The 17389-nt window shown below is 43.2% G+C and overlaps 1 protein-coding gene across 1 annotated transcript; it reads right to left on the reverse strand.

The window, feature by feature from the left end:
- Nucleotides 1–50: 50 nt before the first annotated feature.
- Nucleotides 51–17387, reverse strand: SLC35A1 (solute carrier family 35 member A1). The gene is made up of 8 exons (XM_054279321.1): nt 16825–17387; nt 13342–13519; nt 8043–8202; nt 7530–7682; nt 6128–6194; nt 2707–2883; nt 2175–2309; nt 51–919 (listed from the first exon to the last, which is right to left on the reverse strand). Exons 1-8 carry the CDS (start codon nt 17051–17053, stop codon nt 789–791), a joined length of 1230 nt encoding a protein of 409 aa, XP_054135296.1. The 5' UTR covers nt 17054–17387; the 3' UTR covers nt 51–788.
- Between the last annotated feature and the right edge of the window lie 2 nt (nt 17388–17389).

Raw genomic sequence — 17389 nt, forward strand, 5'->3', positions numbered from 1 at the left:
GGAACCCTTTTCAAGCATCTGTATGCAGAGAGGTTGAGAGAGAAAAGATCTTCTAGACAGAAACTTCATTTATACTTAAGCCAGAGGTACAGGAACAAGTAAAAACCTTCCCCTATACTAAGCATAGAAGATCCCTTTAACACCTACAGCTGAATTTAAAAAAACACTTAAAGAGTAAAAGGAAAGCCACAGCTTCAGAGTCTTTCATCTGACTTTTTAAACCAAACAAGAAGGGCTTCCTGTAGTCACTCTGAGGTAGGTGATGCTCAAAGCAAGGGTATTCCCTGTAGAGCTGAATCATCTCTGCTTACTGCCTAGGAGAGGAATTCTTCCTGTCATTAATCAAACTGCAATTGCCAAGTATCTTAAGAGAAAATGGTGGCAGTAGTTGCTTTTTTAATAGTTTTTTTTATGAAGCTTTTCAGGCATTTCTGCCCTCAAAGAGCAAGACAGTTTATCAAATACACAAAGAACCAATTTCCCTCCATTATATACATTATATACAATTGAGTGATCAGTTCCTTCATTGGGTTTTCCCTGTAAATGAGACTCTTCATTGTCAATGTGAATGAAGAATACCTTCCATAAAATACCCAGCCAGCTCCTCAGCTGCAGTGTAGCCTCAGTGTCAGCCACTGGAAACTCCTCATGTAAAACAGAACTAACTTCTGCTTTTAGTCTACCCACTTAAACCATTTCATGACTAGCTTAAGGCTAATTTTGGAAAAAAAAGCAGTCTTTTTAAAAGTCTATTTTTTCTCTTGTCCATCTGTCCATTTTTATGGGCATCACACAGTAGCAAGTCTCTCTTTAGAGGTTTTAGTCTCTGAGGGCTGGATTTTTGTGGTGTCTTGTCGAGGTAATCCATAGAGGTAAATGGAAATACACACCAGGAGAGCACCCAGGGAGAAGGTAACAGCTGAAAGGAAACAAAATAGTTTAAATAAATATATTCATATAAGAAGCCTTCAGCAAGCCCTGTAAGTTATGATATCTGGATGACAGTATTGAAGTTACCCAAAACTAAACAAGACAGCAAACTTGATAAGTCACAGCATTTAGCTTTGTCCTCTGTCACTGGGATCTCTTGAGTGTTTACAATCCCCACACAGTTCCAGTTGGTCTCATAGTAAGAATGTGGTGGTGGTGGTCATAAAAGCAAGAGTAAAGCATCTCCTGCAGTCCCAGGTGCCATCTGTAGAGGCTTACATTACAATAAACTTAAATCATAAAAAGCCAGGGGATGTAATAAAATACCCTGTGATAATACCTTTTTTGCCTTTCCATGTCTAGACAGAGTTATTAAAAAGCCTCTATTAATGAGGCTTTCACAGAAAGATCATTAGTCCAGGCTTGATTTGTGTCAACTGTCAAGAAAACACTGCCCAAGTAAGTTTTTAAAATGTTTTCATCCCTTGCTTTATGGTGCTCTCTTGTAGACAAACACTGATTATTTTCTCCTTATGCAAACTTTCCTTAAGTTTTGTCTCACTAATACTGTATCAAAAAGCTAGTTTTCCCACCATCTTCCCACACCATCTTTGGATTAAGGTAGGAAACTACCCACGACTAAACAGTGAAGGACTGAGCAGGAGTGCTGGGCAGGTATCAGACACAGACTTGACTGGGGAGAAAATTGCAGAACAGCCCAGAGCCATCTGCTGTTCCCTCTCAAAGACATTCACCACATCAGTCAGGCACAACCCCAGCTGCTCTTTGACTTTCTCTCGTGGTGTCTGTCCACAGCAGATGGAGAAAGTAAAAGTTAATGCAGTACTGGGTGTAACTCATTAGGGATGTGTAAAGCCCTTGAAAAAATAGCTGAGGAATTAATTTGGCACTGGCTGTACTTAACCCAACAAGAAATAATAACCCGTAAACAGCTGTATCACTCATAAACTGCATCAGAAAGTGATGCATGAAAATCAAGCTGTTTAAACCAGAAAGGTTCTTTCTGTTTCAAGTTGTAGATGCCTCTGAAAGAACAAAGCTTTTGAAAGCAGAGCCATCAGGCATCTTTGTGCACCACAACAGGGACCGATGATGCATTAGTGCACAGGAGTCCTGGAGAAGACCTGAAGCTAAAGGTTTGGCTTTGGTAGGAGCTGCGTGCAGCAGGCTGGGGAGGCAGGGAACATGCACAGCCATCAAATCAAAGGCAAAAAGGCACTTACTTATCTGGAGGCCAAAGAGGATGACTGATGCCACAGTCGAGAGAACAATGGCTGCCGCTGCAGAAAAGCCTTTCATGATGTTATCTGTGTACTTAACAACCACCGAGGTGTAGAGGCCACCCACGCTGGCCAGAACTGGAAGCAGATAGGGTGTTACCATAAGTACAGGTGCAGTAGGTTACTCTTGAAATGATGCATTTTACTCCACTAGTGTGCTCCTACTTTGGGCTACATTGTCCCAATTAATGATTTAATAGATCATTCAGGGGAATGGGATGTCTACATGGCATCCTGTAAATAAGCTATAACTAATTTTAAATTATCTACTTGCTAGTCAATTATTTAGGCTGCTGTTTCAGTACAATTTTAAATTGGGTAAGTGAATAACTTCCAAGAAAATGTTACTTTTAAATAAAATCTCTCAAAACACAGTTAAGAGTGTGTCATACTGAAGTTGTAGCTTCCTGCAATCAGTTGTATCATTGTTCAAGAAGAAAAACAATGTCAAAGACAAAACCCACAAGATACTTACAGACAACAAACCAGACGTAGTATGTGTAGCCATAGAAAAACCCTTTCTCAAGAACTTTGGCTCCATCTGACATGTACACAACAAATAAATTCACCACAATCCCAGATAAGTACAGCTGAATGTTCCTCACCCACAAGGAAGTATCTGAACTCTTTAACACCTTTTCAAAATAAACTCCTGAAAAAAACAAAACAAACAAAAACCCGAAAATATTTCAGTGAGAAGAATGATTCATGGTTTATTGCATTTCAAAACCAGACAACCTCTTGGAGCCAGCAATCTCTCAAGTTCACTGTCTGTGGAAGACCACTGCTGAACACCAATGATGGATCCAGGGTTGGTGCTATCACTCCTCAAGGCTCAACCCTTGTACAAACTCCTTTACATCTGTGTGAGCACGAGTATGCCACAGCAAAGGGACTGTGAATGTTCCTCTCTTACATTCTCAAGTTCTTCAGATTTGTAACTAACTCAGCCCTGTAAGGAGTTACTGTTGTCTCGTAGAATCTTTTGTTAAATTGTTTCAATTCGGCTGTTAGGTTTAAGTGCAGTTAAAACCTTCAGGCCTAAACCATTGATCAAGTCCAGGGCAAAGTTTAGCAAGGGGATCCGCTTTGACTCAGGGGGAAGGTCTCCCTCACTCCTGTTTATCCTTACCCTTTCCCATGCCTACCCCTTTTTAATCCACAGCCTCCATGAAAATAATTTTATGTTGATTTAAGTCTTAGATTGATTTTAGTCGGATTTTTTTCGGAGAGTAGGGTAGAAAGGGAGGATCTGTATTACCTCAGTACTGAAACTGAAAACTCCTCAGGAGCTTTGTGCTGCCAGAGCACTTGGCAGAGCAGCTCGTTCTGAAACCACAGCTTCAGGGGATTACAAGGGCAAATCAAAACCAAGGCCTTCTGCTAATTGAAAATACAGGTTGGTTTTGAGGAAGTGGAATTCATTTGAATCTAAAGCTCTAGCTCTTGATACTACACTGAAGAGCATTATTTTTATGCTTTGCATTATTGAAACTCCCCAAGAACTTCTTCATTATTCTACTTGGGAGGCATTTGTCAGACTAAGAGGCAGCCATTTGGCAAGGCCCTCACCACCTGCCTCTTTAACCATTGCTCACCCAATCAGGACTCTTCCAAGCTCTGGGATTTCCTCTACATTTCAAAACAAAGAAAGCAGTTTGCAGGACTCCTACCAGTGACTTCCATGACCTTCTGGTGAGAGCCCTATTGACTGGAAGTTTATTGGTGATTAGTATCACACACCATCCTTCATACAATGTGAGAAACTCATATGGAACCAACAAAGGTGGCACAAAGATCCGTGTGTTAGAAGCCCTGGGCACACACTCCTTCCCCCCACAAAAATCCCCAAATTAGCTTCAAGGAAAGTCTTTCAACTCTTTTATTAGTGAAAAATGCAATTTATAATTTAATAGAATACAGTGAGTACTTATGGTGAATAAATGAGAAGGCAGATTTATACTCCAGGGGTTCAAATAAGTATAAAATCAAGGAAATATTGTATTATCTCATAAGAATATAAATTTTTGAAATGTAAAAAACAACAACAAACTAGCACTGTTAATGACTGCAGCCTTTAAAATAACCCAGAAAAATTATCTTGAGATTTCTGCCCCCTGAGAAGACCCAGAGAGCACAATGAGGTGTAATCAACATAACAGAAATTTGGCTTGAGTATGAACCATACTTGTAAATGTTATAAACTGAGAAAACAGTAGGCAAATCAATAAAACTATGCTACTAGATTTGTGAATACACATTTCACAAATCCACTAGGCAAGAAGAAGGAAAGAATGGGGGCTGATGAGGAAAACCTACTCCTCAGAAATGTTTTAAGTCACAAAGGATTTGCCATTAAATTATCCCTCCAATGCTTTTAAAAGCATTGCTGGGGCCCTGGATACTTGGAAATTATCACAGGATCAGCAATTTGAAGAAAAAGTTTCTCTTCCATCTCTAAGTGACAAACACAACCTTTTTTACATTTTGCTGGACTAACAAAACACTCTGTAAAACATGGTCAGTCCAGAAACTGGAGGTCTAACAGCAAAATAACTGCTTCATGTGAGCGTGAGAAGGAAGAACAGGAAGGGAATTTGAAAAGAATTTATGTTTTCAACATGTAAAGCCCCAAGGGCACAAGGAGCTCTGTGGATGAAGCACACAGTCAGTCCCTCCCAGCTGCCCCAGAGCTTCAGCTGTCAGCAAGGAAACCCAAGCTGCAATCCTTTTGCAGGAGAAGAAAGCCCTAAGTGTCTAAGCTGCCTGCACCAGCCTGTCAGTGCTCTGAATTTGCAGGTCTTTGGAAGCACAGCTGCTGGCCCACATTATCTGGGAAAGCAGGAGTTTTAGGAGACTGAAGGCTGTATTTTGTCTTGCAGCTTTGGAGCACCTATTTAAATGAGGAAATTCATAACCTTCCAGGAAAAGCTGACTGAGCTCTACATAGTTTTATTTAGTATTTCTGCTTCAAAGTGCTTATTTTACTGAAATGACACCAAATAAGAATAACACTCTCCTCCTCTACCCACCAGAATGTTTTTCCATGAGTAATGAGCATCTATGCACAGCACAAGATCATTCTTGCAAGATTTTCCAGTACTAGAGGTGGGTGATAGTACCTTGTTTTTCACAGGGGAGAGGAGAAGAATCCAGTTTACAGTCAGGGGAATATGCCCCTGTGAGCCAAATTTCAAATTAACAAGTAATTTGCATTTCTTTATTTCTGAGCACCAGTTCACTTGTCCCAATGTAAGTGTCCTTCTCCAGAAGCCAGAGAAAAAACTACACAGAGAGGAGACACTGGTTGTAGAACAAAGCAAAAATAAACAAAACCAAAAATCCTTCACTGAGCTTATCCAGGCTTCCTGCTACTACTCTAACTCTCTGCCTTCCTCATGCTCCCTCTACATCCCATTTTCCACCTACAGAACTATGGCAGTGTGTATTTCAGGGCTGAGCTGGTACAGAACTGAGTGAGGAGCTCAGTTCCCCTTGTAAAAAAAAAAAACAAGTATTTCATGTGATCACCAAAGGGGAGCTATTCACTGCAAAGTAAACTTTATAAAATTGATGTACATTAATTAAATGCACGGAGTGAGTCATTATGCTGCTCCCTACAGTCTTATTCACAGCACTGAAAGACACTTCCAATTGCAAACCAGCCCTCTATGTTGCATTGTGTAAAACCAATGGTACATGCTCCTATCATTTGCTTGACAATGGGAGTAATCATGTTATGAATCTGCCATAATTACCAAAAGTAGAAGACAGTTATGGGCAGAGGGAATAAACTATTAGAGGAAGACAGTTAACAAATGTGGAATGTTCACTTTCAAGCACTGAGAGTTTTCCAGTCCTTTAGATACAGCCCACATCCAGAAATAATACCATACCTGCAAATCCTGAGCAAAACACTGCCACAGCAATTGCTCCAAACCCTAGCCATGGGTTCTGCTCCACCTGCAACATCAACCATCATTTTAAAAAGGATACAACACTTCAGTCATTCACAATAATCAATTCCAGAGTGCTGTGGTTTAAATTCAGCCAGCAACTAAGCAGCACCCAGCTCCTCACTTATTCCCCCCAAGCCCCATAGTGGGGAGAAGAATTTAAAACAAAAGGTAAACTTTGTAGGTTGATATAAGCACAGTTTAATAACTAAATAAAAATAAAAATTACTAACAATTCTGTATTAACAAAAGGAGAGAGAGAGAGATAAAACCCAAGAAAACTAAGTATAACTACATCAAAATAAAAATTACTAATAATTCTAGTATTAATAAAAGGAGAGAGAGATATAAAATCCAAGAAAACTAAGTGATGCACAAAGTAATTGATCACCACCTGCTGACAGATGCCCAGCCCATCCTGCAGCAGCAATCAGCCCCTCCTGGCCAAATTCCCTGATTTTCCATAGTGGGTGTAACATTCCATGGTATGGGATATCCCTCTGACCAGTTCAGCTCAGCTGTCCTGGCCATGCTCCCTCCTGGTTTCTTGTGCCCTTCCTCACTGACAGAGCAGGAGACACTGAAAAGCCCTGGCCTCATGGTTAAGCACAACTGAGCCACAATTTAAACACCAGTGTTACCAACATTGTCCTCATACTGAATCCAAAACACAGCACTGAACCAGCTACTAGGAAGGAATTTCATTCTCTCCCAGCCAAATCAAGGGCACAGAGCTACTTCATTAAGTAAAGCAAAATTATTAGCATTTCACTGCAGCACCACGTGCCCTTGCTGATCTAGGGCTGTCCCTCAGATCAGCTCAGTGTAGCTGGGTGGTGTTTCCCTTTCTGTGGGTGCTCTCACAGTGCTCAGAGGCACTGTCCCCTTGGCTGTGGCCAGCACTCCCAGAGGCCTGACCTACCTTTCCCACTAATGCAGCTGGGCAGCAGCTCTGACCCAAGAAACAGAAGACACTTGTTTCTCCCTACAACAGTATTAGGTCAGTGCCTCTGAAGGGTGTGTTTAAATGACATACCCACACTGCACTGGAGTTTTGCTCCTAATTCCTCGCACTGCTTTGATTCCAAATTCTCTGTTCCAACAATTACAATGTTACCAAGGCAAACTGCTGGAAACAATCTATTACTCAGACACTCCTAGGATAGTGCATTAGGTTATGGTGGCTGTGGTAATTTATACTAATTGTAGCAATCCCTTGCATTTCCAACAAGTGAGACCAGAGCAACACCAAAGCCCGACTGAACTGGTACACAGAAAGGTGAAAGCCAAGGATCAAGGATCATTTATTCTTTACCTGAAGAGGGAAAATTTTAACTCTTACCTGTACTTTTGTAGCCTGAGCAGGCTCCCACTGAACGAGGGTAACACCACCACACAGCATGAAGACAGAGAACCACTGCAACTTACTAAGGGTACGGCTCAGCATGAGGACTGTACATAAAGCTGTACAAGGGATCTTCAACTGGTATGTCACCTAGAAAAGATGGGAATGTAGTATAGAGGACATGGTTTTATAAACTCCTCCAAAACAAGAAAATAAAATAGAAAATTCAACCACAGAATGACACACTTTTATATTCATTGATTTCCTACACATCCATCTCCAACTACAACAATGTGAATTTGAAGTGACTCTAGCAGTGAGTGGCTTGGCTCAGAAAGCCAGAGCTCTGCAGCACAGTGTATGCTCTGAACGGAACAAAGCACAGCTTTGCTTTTAACACTGAGGCTGAAGAGAGTGCTGCATGCCAGGCAGATACCTGACACATATGCCTAATAAACCTGGAAAGACAAATATATTTCCAGGTCTGCTACTGACAGAAACCTGTATTACCTGGTAGACTGCAGCATCCAAGTTGCTAAGAGCCACGAATGCCATATTGTTTTGGAGAGCGTACACCACAGATGGAACACTTAATTTCAGCAGTTCTTTAGGACTTCCAAATACATTTTCTTTTAAAGATGTTATTAATCTTGTCAGACTTCCAGTTTCTCTGCAAAATATTAGCATAATGGAGGGCATTCCTAAACTGGTATTTTAAAACAGAAATCAAATCAATGAATCCCTTGGGAGGGCTGAAAATTTGTCTTCCATGATCAGTTGTACTTTCTGTTCATAAAAGAAAAAAAAGGTTAACTGGCAAAACACAAGTGAGGTTTTCAACAAGTAGAAAGCCCTGAAGGTGAGAGAAACATTCTGGAATCAGGAAGTTGATGCATTAATGTGTAGCAGTGTGTCAATATAGGCAGTGGAACAGAAGGCTGTTGTTCACCTCTCCCCTTTTTTACTGGGTATTAATGTTCGTGTGTGATGTTAAATGCCCATCATTTTCCAGATCCCCTTTAAACCAGGCCTCACAGTACAATCAAAAAAGGATTGTACCCTTGCACACTTCTTACCTAGAAAAACCTCTCATTCCTCAGCCAGCCATGGGCTCCCAGTCTCACCTGTGCTGTGGGAGAGGCTGGGCCAGCAGCAGCACACATATGAAGAGGTCTGGTGGGTGTGTGGGGGCTCCCTGTCACCTGTCCCTGTCTTTGCATTTCACACCTCTCCTTCAAGTAATTTCAGTGTGTGACGGAGCAGGCAATGGGGAAGAACGTGTTGCTGCTGGCTGCTTTTGCAGTTTGCTGCTCAGCTTTTCACAGCTGCCCTCTGCATTACTGGTACTCCCTCTTTGCTTGTACATCAATCTGACATTTGCTGCTTACTTGTTGCTGCTGCTCCAGTCCTCTTCCCACTTCTCCCACGGCTCCCCTTTCCAATCTTCTCTCACTTAGCACTGACAAATACCAACATCCCAAATCATTCCTGCCCCCCTCTCAAAGGCCTTTCAACTTGTAAGCTGTACTGCTCTTGAATTTAATTTTCCTTGTGTTTCTATTGCACACTTGTATGAATAAATAGCTTTAACCACCTTGTTTCAGCATATTTTCCTTTCCTGATCAACCACTGACTCTGCACTCCAGTTGTTCAACTTTTCCTCTCTGAAGATTTACAGGCTTTACCCTCTCATGATCCTTCCATCCAAATTTCTCTTCTTCCTTGCCTTCCTCCCTACTTGCACCAAGCATTTACTTCTTTTTCCTCTCTTATTTTCCCCTGTAGGGAGAGCAGTTGTTAGGCAGAGGCAGCTGCAAGGGATTCTTTTTGCATTTTTCCGTAACAGAAAGAACACACAGAAAACCAGACATGTCTGTCCACAGGGAATAACTGTGACAAGAAAATCCATGGACAAATAGCACTTAAAGTGAAGTCTGCAGTACAGGAAAGGGGAAGAGTTCATGCTACAGCTCACCATGGTTAATTGCACTAGATACAGAACTGTATAAAATGTTAGGAGCCACTGATGTTATGGGCAGATTTTTTTGGTTTGTTCAATTTCTGAACGTATTTATTACATTGTCTAGGATTGGGAGATAAGATGTACAAGAAAATTGGGTCATTGCCAAGTACACCTGGACTAAAGTACTTCTATCTCAAATGTCTAACTGAAAATAAAATATTTAGCACAGATGTGGTTCTACTCTATGAAAATAAGAAGTAAAAAAAAAAAAAACCACAGAGGAATAACATCTTATATTCATTGATACTAAGGTGGGCTGTCAAACAAGAAAATAATATTTAAACTATAAAACAATATTTAAAATAATTTAAAACTAATATTTAAAATAATTTTTCAACTGCTTATATTCCAGACCATGCTCAGTGAATTTGTTGATCACATTTTTAAAGTCACAGCAGCAATAGTAACTTCTGTCTACTTTGACTTCAAGAACAAAATCTCAGCAATGAAGAATAACATGTGCCTAATAATCACCATCTTCCCTTTAGATTTTGAGGCCAAGAAGCTAAACTATCTAATAGTTCATCTGTGCAGTGCATGTGTTTTCTGGAGCAGGCACTTACCAACAATCTCTAACAGTAGGTTGAATTCAGTACATGGCCAAAAAACAACTTAAAGCAAACCTCCATGTACAGCTGATAATGTAAAATTAGGTTCAAAGAAGTACACTGCAAGATCAAATCAGAAAATAAACAACTATCTAGCTTGAATTCAGCTTTCTTGATGTTGATCTAGGTTTGAATTTTAAAACATTATCAATTTTCTTTGTAGAATGGTTCAGGTTGGAAGAGACCCTAAGATCACCTTGTTTCAACCTCCCTGCCATGGGCAGGGACAATTTCCACTAGACCAATGTGCCCCAAGCCCCATCCAGCCTGGCCTTGAACATCTACAGGGCTGCGGCATCCACACCTCTGGGCAGCCTGTCTCAGAGATTTGCCACCCTCACACTAAAGAATTTATTCCTAATACCTATTTTCTTCCAATTTAAAGCCATTTCCCCTTTCATAAATTCATATACCTCATTGACAAAGCCAATTTCTAAGTATGAAGAGGTGAGAGATACTAATAACTATCAGTTATGCAACAGAAAAACACATTTGTTAGAAAAGCTGAAGTTAAAAGTAGAGTTTGCAAAACAGCTCTGCTTTTCTTCACCCATGACTAAGTAGTTATGTACCAGCTAAGAACGTAGCAAATGCTATTACCAGATGGTGAACAGGACTTTAAATAAGCATGAGAAATGGAGAGGATACTTCAGTTAACAATTAGCACAGCTTAAACTATCATAAGCTTCTCTTTTCAAAGACAATTCTTTCGCATTCATCCATTCAATGTGCCCTCCAGGAGATGCCTTAAGAGTAAACAGTGAAGGCATCATGTAATAATGAGTAAGAAAACAAACTTGGCAGCTGGAACAGTGGGAGAGTTGCACTCTAGTACCCTGTACACTGCAGTTACCAACGCTATCCCTTTCAAAAAGCAAAGGTACCCACACAAATGTATGCTGCTGTACAGTAAAAAAACAGGTCTGGTTACTGAACTACAAAGGCACCTTACCTGGGGTGAGACAAATTGGTTAGGATTTAAAACTGAAAGAAGCTATAAAGGAGACAGAGAAAGAAGCTGCGCTGGAATTGATGCTGTTCAGCATATTCATAAGTGATCTGGAAGGGGAGGGTACTGGAAAGTTGGCAACTTTTGGACCCACCTGTATGCCAGACACTTTACCAAGGAGAGATGAGCTTGGCCTGATGAACAGTGTCTGCTGGTGCCCATCTCTCCCTCAGCTATGGAGAAAAAACCCCACCAGCTGACCAGATCAGAATAGACCTTATAAGCCCCAAACAGCTCAGTGAATCTGATTCTTCCCATTTTAACTGGTAAATAAGGCTCAGGTGTCAATGAATGAGAAAGAACCATAAGAAATGGCCACCCCTACATTACAGCAACTCTCTCTCATCTAGTTATGGAGACCTGGCAAAAAAATGCAAGTAGTTCTTGGATGGCACCAGCTCAAGGATGGCATCAGCTTCAGAGAAATGAGCAGAACCCTTAGGAAAGGAACTGAGGCTGAGAGAGAACACACTTCATTCTCTGCCATGGCACGTTCATATCCTGACTACAGCATGCAGCTCTGGATCCTGTTTCCAAAGGGATGTAACAATAATGGAAATGCTCTAAGGATGGGTACTATGATGATCCCAGAAAAATTAAACTAGGGCTCCTGGCTTAGAAAATAAATCAGAGATGAAAATGCGGATCTGTAGAGTTATGAAAAGCAAAATGAAGGAGGAAAGATTATTCATCACATCTGTCAACACAAAACAACAGGCTCCAGAAGTTACTGCCACCAGCTAAGGGAAGCTCAGCCCATGCTTGCCCCCTTGGCTACACTTCCATTCCACACATCCTCTGCTGACAAAGGGAAAATAATGGGCTACAGACACTTTTTGCTGTGCTGGGCTGTTCTAAAAACATCAACATGCTAAGACTTCTTTCTGAGTTAAAAGTAATTTAGTTTTTAATTATTTCAAGTAAAAAAGACTATTCATACATTTAATGAACAAAGTATTACAGACCCTTAACAAAAGGAACTGCTTACCCTGCTGCACTAGGTGTACTACAAACAGCCTGAGTCCCAGGTGCACAAGATTTGACAAATTACCCACACAGGTGAGGCTGCACACAGGGAGCTCTCTACCCTCACCATTGGGAAGCACGGGCTGCTTCAGTGTCCAGAGAGGAAGTGGGAGCCTCACTGGTCACAGCAGTGAGAGCCACAGCAGAACCACGTGTCAGCAGAGTCATTTCTGCCAGCATTTTGTGCTGACAGTGTCCAGGGTGCATGTAAAGTAAAACAGACATTCCCCACTGGACATACCTGCCTTTTCTAACACATTCCATTTAATGAAAGATTAAAGAAAAAAAGCAGTTTGTCACAGTTGCCTCACCAAATTCAAATATCACCTCACTTCTAAAGCAAGTAAAATGCTATTTGTGTGCTAAGAGGCAAAGAGCTGATGAAAATCTGAAGTACATCATGTGACTGCATGAGCACATAATAGCCAGCCTTCTGATGTACCACAAGCCACAAAGAGAGACAGAGACCCTAAAAGAACAAATTCTATCACAGTAGCAAGAACTGGGCTTTGGAAAATAGAAAAAAATAGAAAAATAGAAAATATAGAAAAAATCTTTATATTCCTAGAATATAAAGATTCTTCCTAGGAAGCTGAAAAGGAGAAAAGGCAGCAGACTGATAGCCTCCCTTCTCGAGATGTTCATGCAGGACTAAAGCTCTAGTTCTTAGCAGCAGTCTGGAATTACAGAAACTACTATTTTTTGATCACAGTCTTTCATGATTGGCTTGCAGATTATTAGAGACAGCAAAATGTCTGTCTGTAACATTGTTTGGGAAAATTTACTAGTAGGAATGTTAGAATTTTATGTAACTCAGCAGATGATGGCTCACAGCAGATGATCAAAGTCTGACTTTCATCTACAACATCTTAAAGACCAAAACATCATGGATAATCCATGCTGACACTCTAAAGTGATTCCAAAAATAGAAAATATGTAGAAAGGATACACCTGAATATTGTGCTGTATACAAAGCAGTTTCAGTTGATGAGGACTCACAAGCTCTAACCTGCTCTAAATTACCCTTCCACAGCACCATTATCCAGCCACATTCTCAAACATACCTGCACTTCAGGACCCGAGAATCTGAGGTTAGAAACAAGGACTGGTTTTCAAAACACTGATCAGCACTCCCACACTTACTTAGCCAGGATGCCCAGGCTCAGGAACAGCTTGATAACTTCAGTGACACACACAGCTGTTGTTGAAAAGTAGAGCTCTGTCTCCACTGTCCTGGTGTACCGCAGTGCCACCGTGTACGTGGCAGCAACCAGGGTCATCACCGTGAGGCAGTACAGCTTGAACAGCAAGCTGACATTTTCTGAAACAAACAGAGAGACACTCAGTGTGACCCCCATTTTCATTTAAGAACTGAAACAGCGTGTTCTGCAGCTGGAGGGGTGTATCCAACACCACTGTGTCAGCAGACAATAATTACAATGTTAGGAAACACTTTCCATAAAAAAAATTTAAATTTTTTTATTCCTGGCTAAATTTTACAGCCTTCTCAAAGAAGCTTGTACAGGAACCCCAAGTGTTTGAAAATGAGATGCTCTCTTGCCCTTGTAATCATCCTTCATTCTAGAAAAAACGAATCATACATTAACATTTATCTAATAACAATCAAAAACTCTTTCAGTGCTTTCCTGCTCTCTAGCTGACAGTAGGCACTCACTCTGAAATGGCATCTGCTCCTCCTCGTGTAATATACTGAACTCTGACACACGGAACATTGGCAGACTAGCAAAAGCAAAAAGAGAGGAAAAGTTCAATATAAGCAAAGAAATCTAGCAAATCTTAATAAAAAAGGCAGCGCTTCTGTCAGCCCTATTTTCCACTCAAGTTAGTAAAAGAAGATTTTGCTCTGAATGGTGATGGCTCTTCACACAAAGGACTGAAGGACTTTCTTGAAAAAATCCCTGTGGAAAGGTTTAAGGTTAAGGCTCTTGAAGAAAATTAAATCACACAAGGACTGTGTATCATTTGTGTTATCCCCTCTGTCTTCCCCCCTGATAGATTCCCACAACAGCAGCAACACTTGTAACAGTTTTGACCCGGACCAATTACTATCCTGCAAAATTTTGGAGTTAGCCTGTCCAAGGTCCCTGGAAGATGGCAGTTTTTCATCCATCCACACTCCTCCAAGGCCTGAGAGCTCCATCAGGCCACTCCAGTGCACTCCCAGGTCAGGGAATGCTGAGCCTGGGAGAACAGCACACAACTCCAAATGGGATTTCTCTGCACAAAGGCAAAGCCCACCAAGAGACACCAGCAAATGTGTGGCTTCTACAAAATCCTTTTTCGCACTGGCAGATTGTTATGCTTGGCATCTCTCTGGTGGGTATTGGTCATTCAGGCAGCACCTTTGGAGCCACTGTCATGTTCTAAATATCCTAAGGAAATGTGTTTTAATTGGTCTAAGTTTGTATTCCTCAGCTGATTAGGGATTGCGATAGAGGATAAGTAGTTTTGTAATAACTTTGTTCATTTAATAAATGAACGAGTTGCTGAATCCAGAGTGGCCAATGCTTTGGTTCATGTTACTTTCAAACCAGAGATGTCTTCAATTGCATAACATTTCTGCAAGGTACAGTTAATACCTCCTGCCACTGCAATCATTTAAATTAGCTACTTCCTCATAGATAAAAATCTTATCCACGTCAGTAACCACTTTTAAAAGGTAGAGGCAATTAGTTTTTGGGCTAACAATGCTTAGAAGAGACTTACAAGCTGGAACTCATTTTTAAATTAACTTTGGATTGTGGGGAGGAAATACAAGGACAACCAGGAAATATAACTAACCCCATCTGGTTTTACAAAAACGTATCTTCAAATGATGTTTCAGTGCTGACAGAAATTATATTAATGCTGTGATCTGACACACGAAGATTTTAAGTCTATGCACCACCAAACTAAAGCTAAACTTAATCCTTGCCTCTAGTAACTACTCTTAAAAAGAAAAAAAAAAGCCCCAATTTGGCAATGGTTTGGAAACTTCGATAAGCCAAAGGCAGCAAGACATAACAAATCTAGTATCTAGACTAGACAGTTCTAGCATTATGTAAAAAGGTATTTGTAATTCTTTTTGGCCTGGACATTTCTTCGGCTGGCTCCCATGTCTGCATCAGTACCAGTGCAGTGAGGGGAGCAGAAGAAAGCGTAGCTGGGGCACCCATAACTTCTGCTGGATACATCTGAACTTACACCTGCCTAAAGAAAAGAAAAGCTGGAAGAAGCTATTGGTTTTTTTCCTAGTAAATCCCACCTGGATGAAATTATTTCTGGCAAAAAGGGACCAGACAGGCCAAAAGCCTCAGGATAAAAGTGCGAGCCTCCCACACATCTCCACGGCTGATCTCAGGGCTCTGCCAGGGCTCCTGAAAGGCAGCCCCGGGCCAAGCCTGGCACGGGAGCACAGCCCGCTGCCTGCCCGGTAATTTGGGGTGGCAGGTGCCTGACACACACTGCCGGGAGCCTCATTCCCCTCACACTGCCGGGAGCCTCCTGCCCCTCACGCTGCCGGGACCCTCCTGCCCCTCACCCTGCCGGGACCCTCCTGCCCCTCACACTGCCGGAAGCCTCCTGCCCCTCACCCTGCCGGGAGCCTCCTGCCCCTCACCCTGCCGGGACCCTCCTGCCCCTCACACTGCCGGAAGCCTCCTGCCCCTCATCCCGCCAGGCCCCGCCAAGCCACCGCCGGAGCTGGGGAGCCCCGGGCAAGGCCCTCCATGGGCGAGCTGGAAGAGGGGCAGGCGGCGCCGTCCTGGCGGATTGAAGCCCTCCTGGCTTGCCTGAGGTTCTGGCTTCGGGACCGTGTGGGCTCTGGCCTCGCTGTACACAGTATCCCTGAGAATCAGGAAATAAATTAGGTTGGGAAAAACGTCTGGTGTCATCGAGTCTGACCTTTGACCGGACATCGCCAAGTGAACTACACTATACCCCGAAGTGCCGCATCCAGTCTTTCCTTAAACATCTCCAAGGATTGTGACTCCACCACCTTCCTGGGCAGTCCATTCCAGCAACTAATCATCCCTTCTGTGGAGAAATTCCTCCTAATGTGCAACCTAAGCACACTCCAATATGCACCTGGGTGCGGCGGTGTTTCCAGGGACACCTGCGGTGCCCACAGGGAGGGCGCAGGGGATGTCCCTGTGCACTGACCGCCCGCGCCCCGGGATAAGCCCCAAAGATGCTGCGGCACGGTCAGAGGGGAACTGGTGGAGGGGGAGACGCGACTGTGGCGGATCCTAAAGGTGGAGGCGTCCCGGGGACCCGGCAAGCCCCGTACCGGGAGCACCCGCCCCCCACACGCCGGGAAGGCAGCGGTGCCACACCACGAGGAGAAGCTCCCGGCGGCGGGAGGAGAGCGGGAGGGCGGGAACCAGCGCGACCCCGCAGCCCCGCGTAGCCCCTTCCCCCCCTTCTCTCCCGCGGTGGTGGCGCCCGGTGCCACAGCCCCCAGCACGGAGGACAGTTCCACTCCCCCTGGCACGGGGGAGGCACGGGGAGTCTGCGCGCGGGTCGCGTTTCCTCTTGGGAAAGCGGGTGGAAATTGCCCCCGTTCTCCGGCCGTGCCGCCCACCGGGAGCCGCGGGACCCGTCGGGCACCCGCACCGCCGGCCTTACCTTTCGGAGGCGACATGGTGCTCGCCGAAGGCTTCAGGACCGCCGGGCCGGGGCCGCCCGCCGTGCCCCGCCGCTCCTCCCATCTTACCATAGAGTGCGGCGCGGCCGCCCAGAGCGCCCCGCCGGCCGCGCCGAACCATCGAGTCGAGCTCCGTCCCGCCTGGATATCCTGGAGAGCATCCTGCTCCACCCGGCCGCGTTCCGGAGCTGTTTCACTGGCAGCGAACATCCAGGAACCTCACACTCGTATTTCTCATTGCCAGGAGCAAGCTCGTAGCCACCGACACGCTTCTGCCGCGAGAAAAACCGAGATGGAGGTTATAGTTGTATTCCCCAGTATTTTACAGCACTGCAGTACCTTCTCCAGTGGAAAATAACAAAGTAGGATAAAATGAAATTTCAGTCATCGGTTTACTTTTAAACAAAATGTATTTCTGGATTCTTGAAACACCAGTTTGTTGGTAAGAACTGTAACATAAAAGCCTCAAAGCAAATTATGATAATATAGAGAGATCACAGCAATAATAAAGAAGTGAGATCGGATTTTTCTCTGTGGAAAAAAAAA

Source organism: Melozone crissalis, unplaced genomic scaffold, assembly GCF_028551555.1.
Source record: "Melozone crissalis strain CALT ecotype California unplaced genomic scaffold, PUWL_Pcris_2 ptg000027l_1, whole genome shotgun sequence".
Lineage (NCBI taxonomy): Eukaryota > Metazoa > Chordata > Aves > Passeriformes > Passerellidae > Melozone > Melozone crissalis.

Bases quoted from the DNA above. Each gene is read 5' to 3' on its own strand.
- SLC35A1 (XM_054279321.1), bottom strand. From the start codon at position 17,053: ATGTTCGCTGCCAGTGAAACAGCTCCGGAACGCGGCCGGGTGGAGCAG. The intron at 6,195-7,529 runs GTAAGAGTTAAA...TTGATGTTGCAG, and splicing joins CTCAGGCTACAAAAGTACAG to GTGGAGCAGAACCCATGGCT. The intron at 920-2,174 runs GTAAGTGCCTTT...GTTTCCTTTCAG, and splicing joins CCTCTTTGGCCTCCAGATAA to CTGTTACCTTCTCCCTGGGT.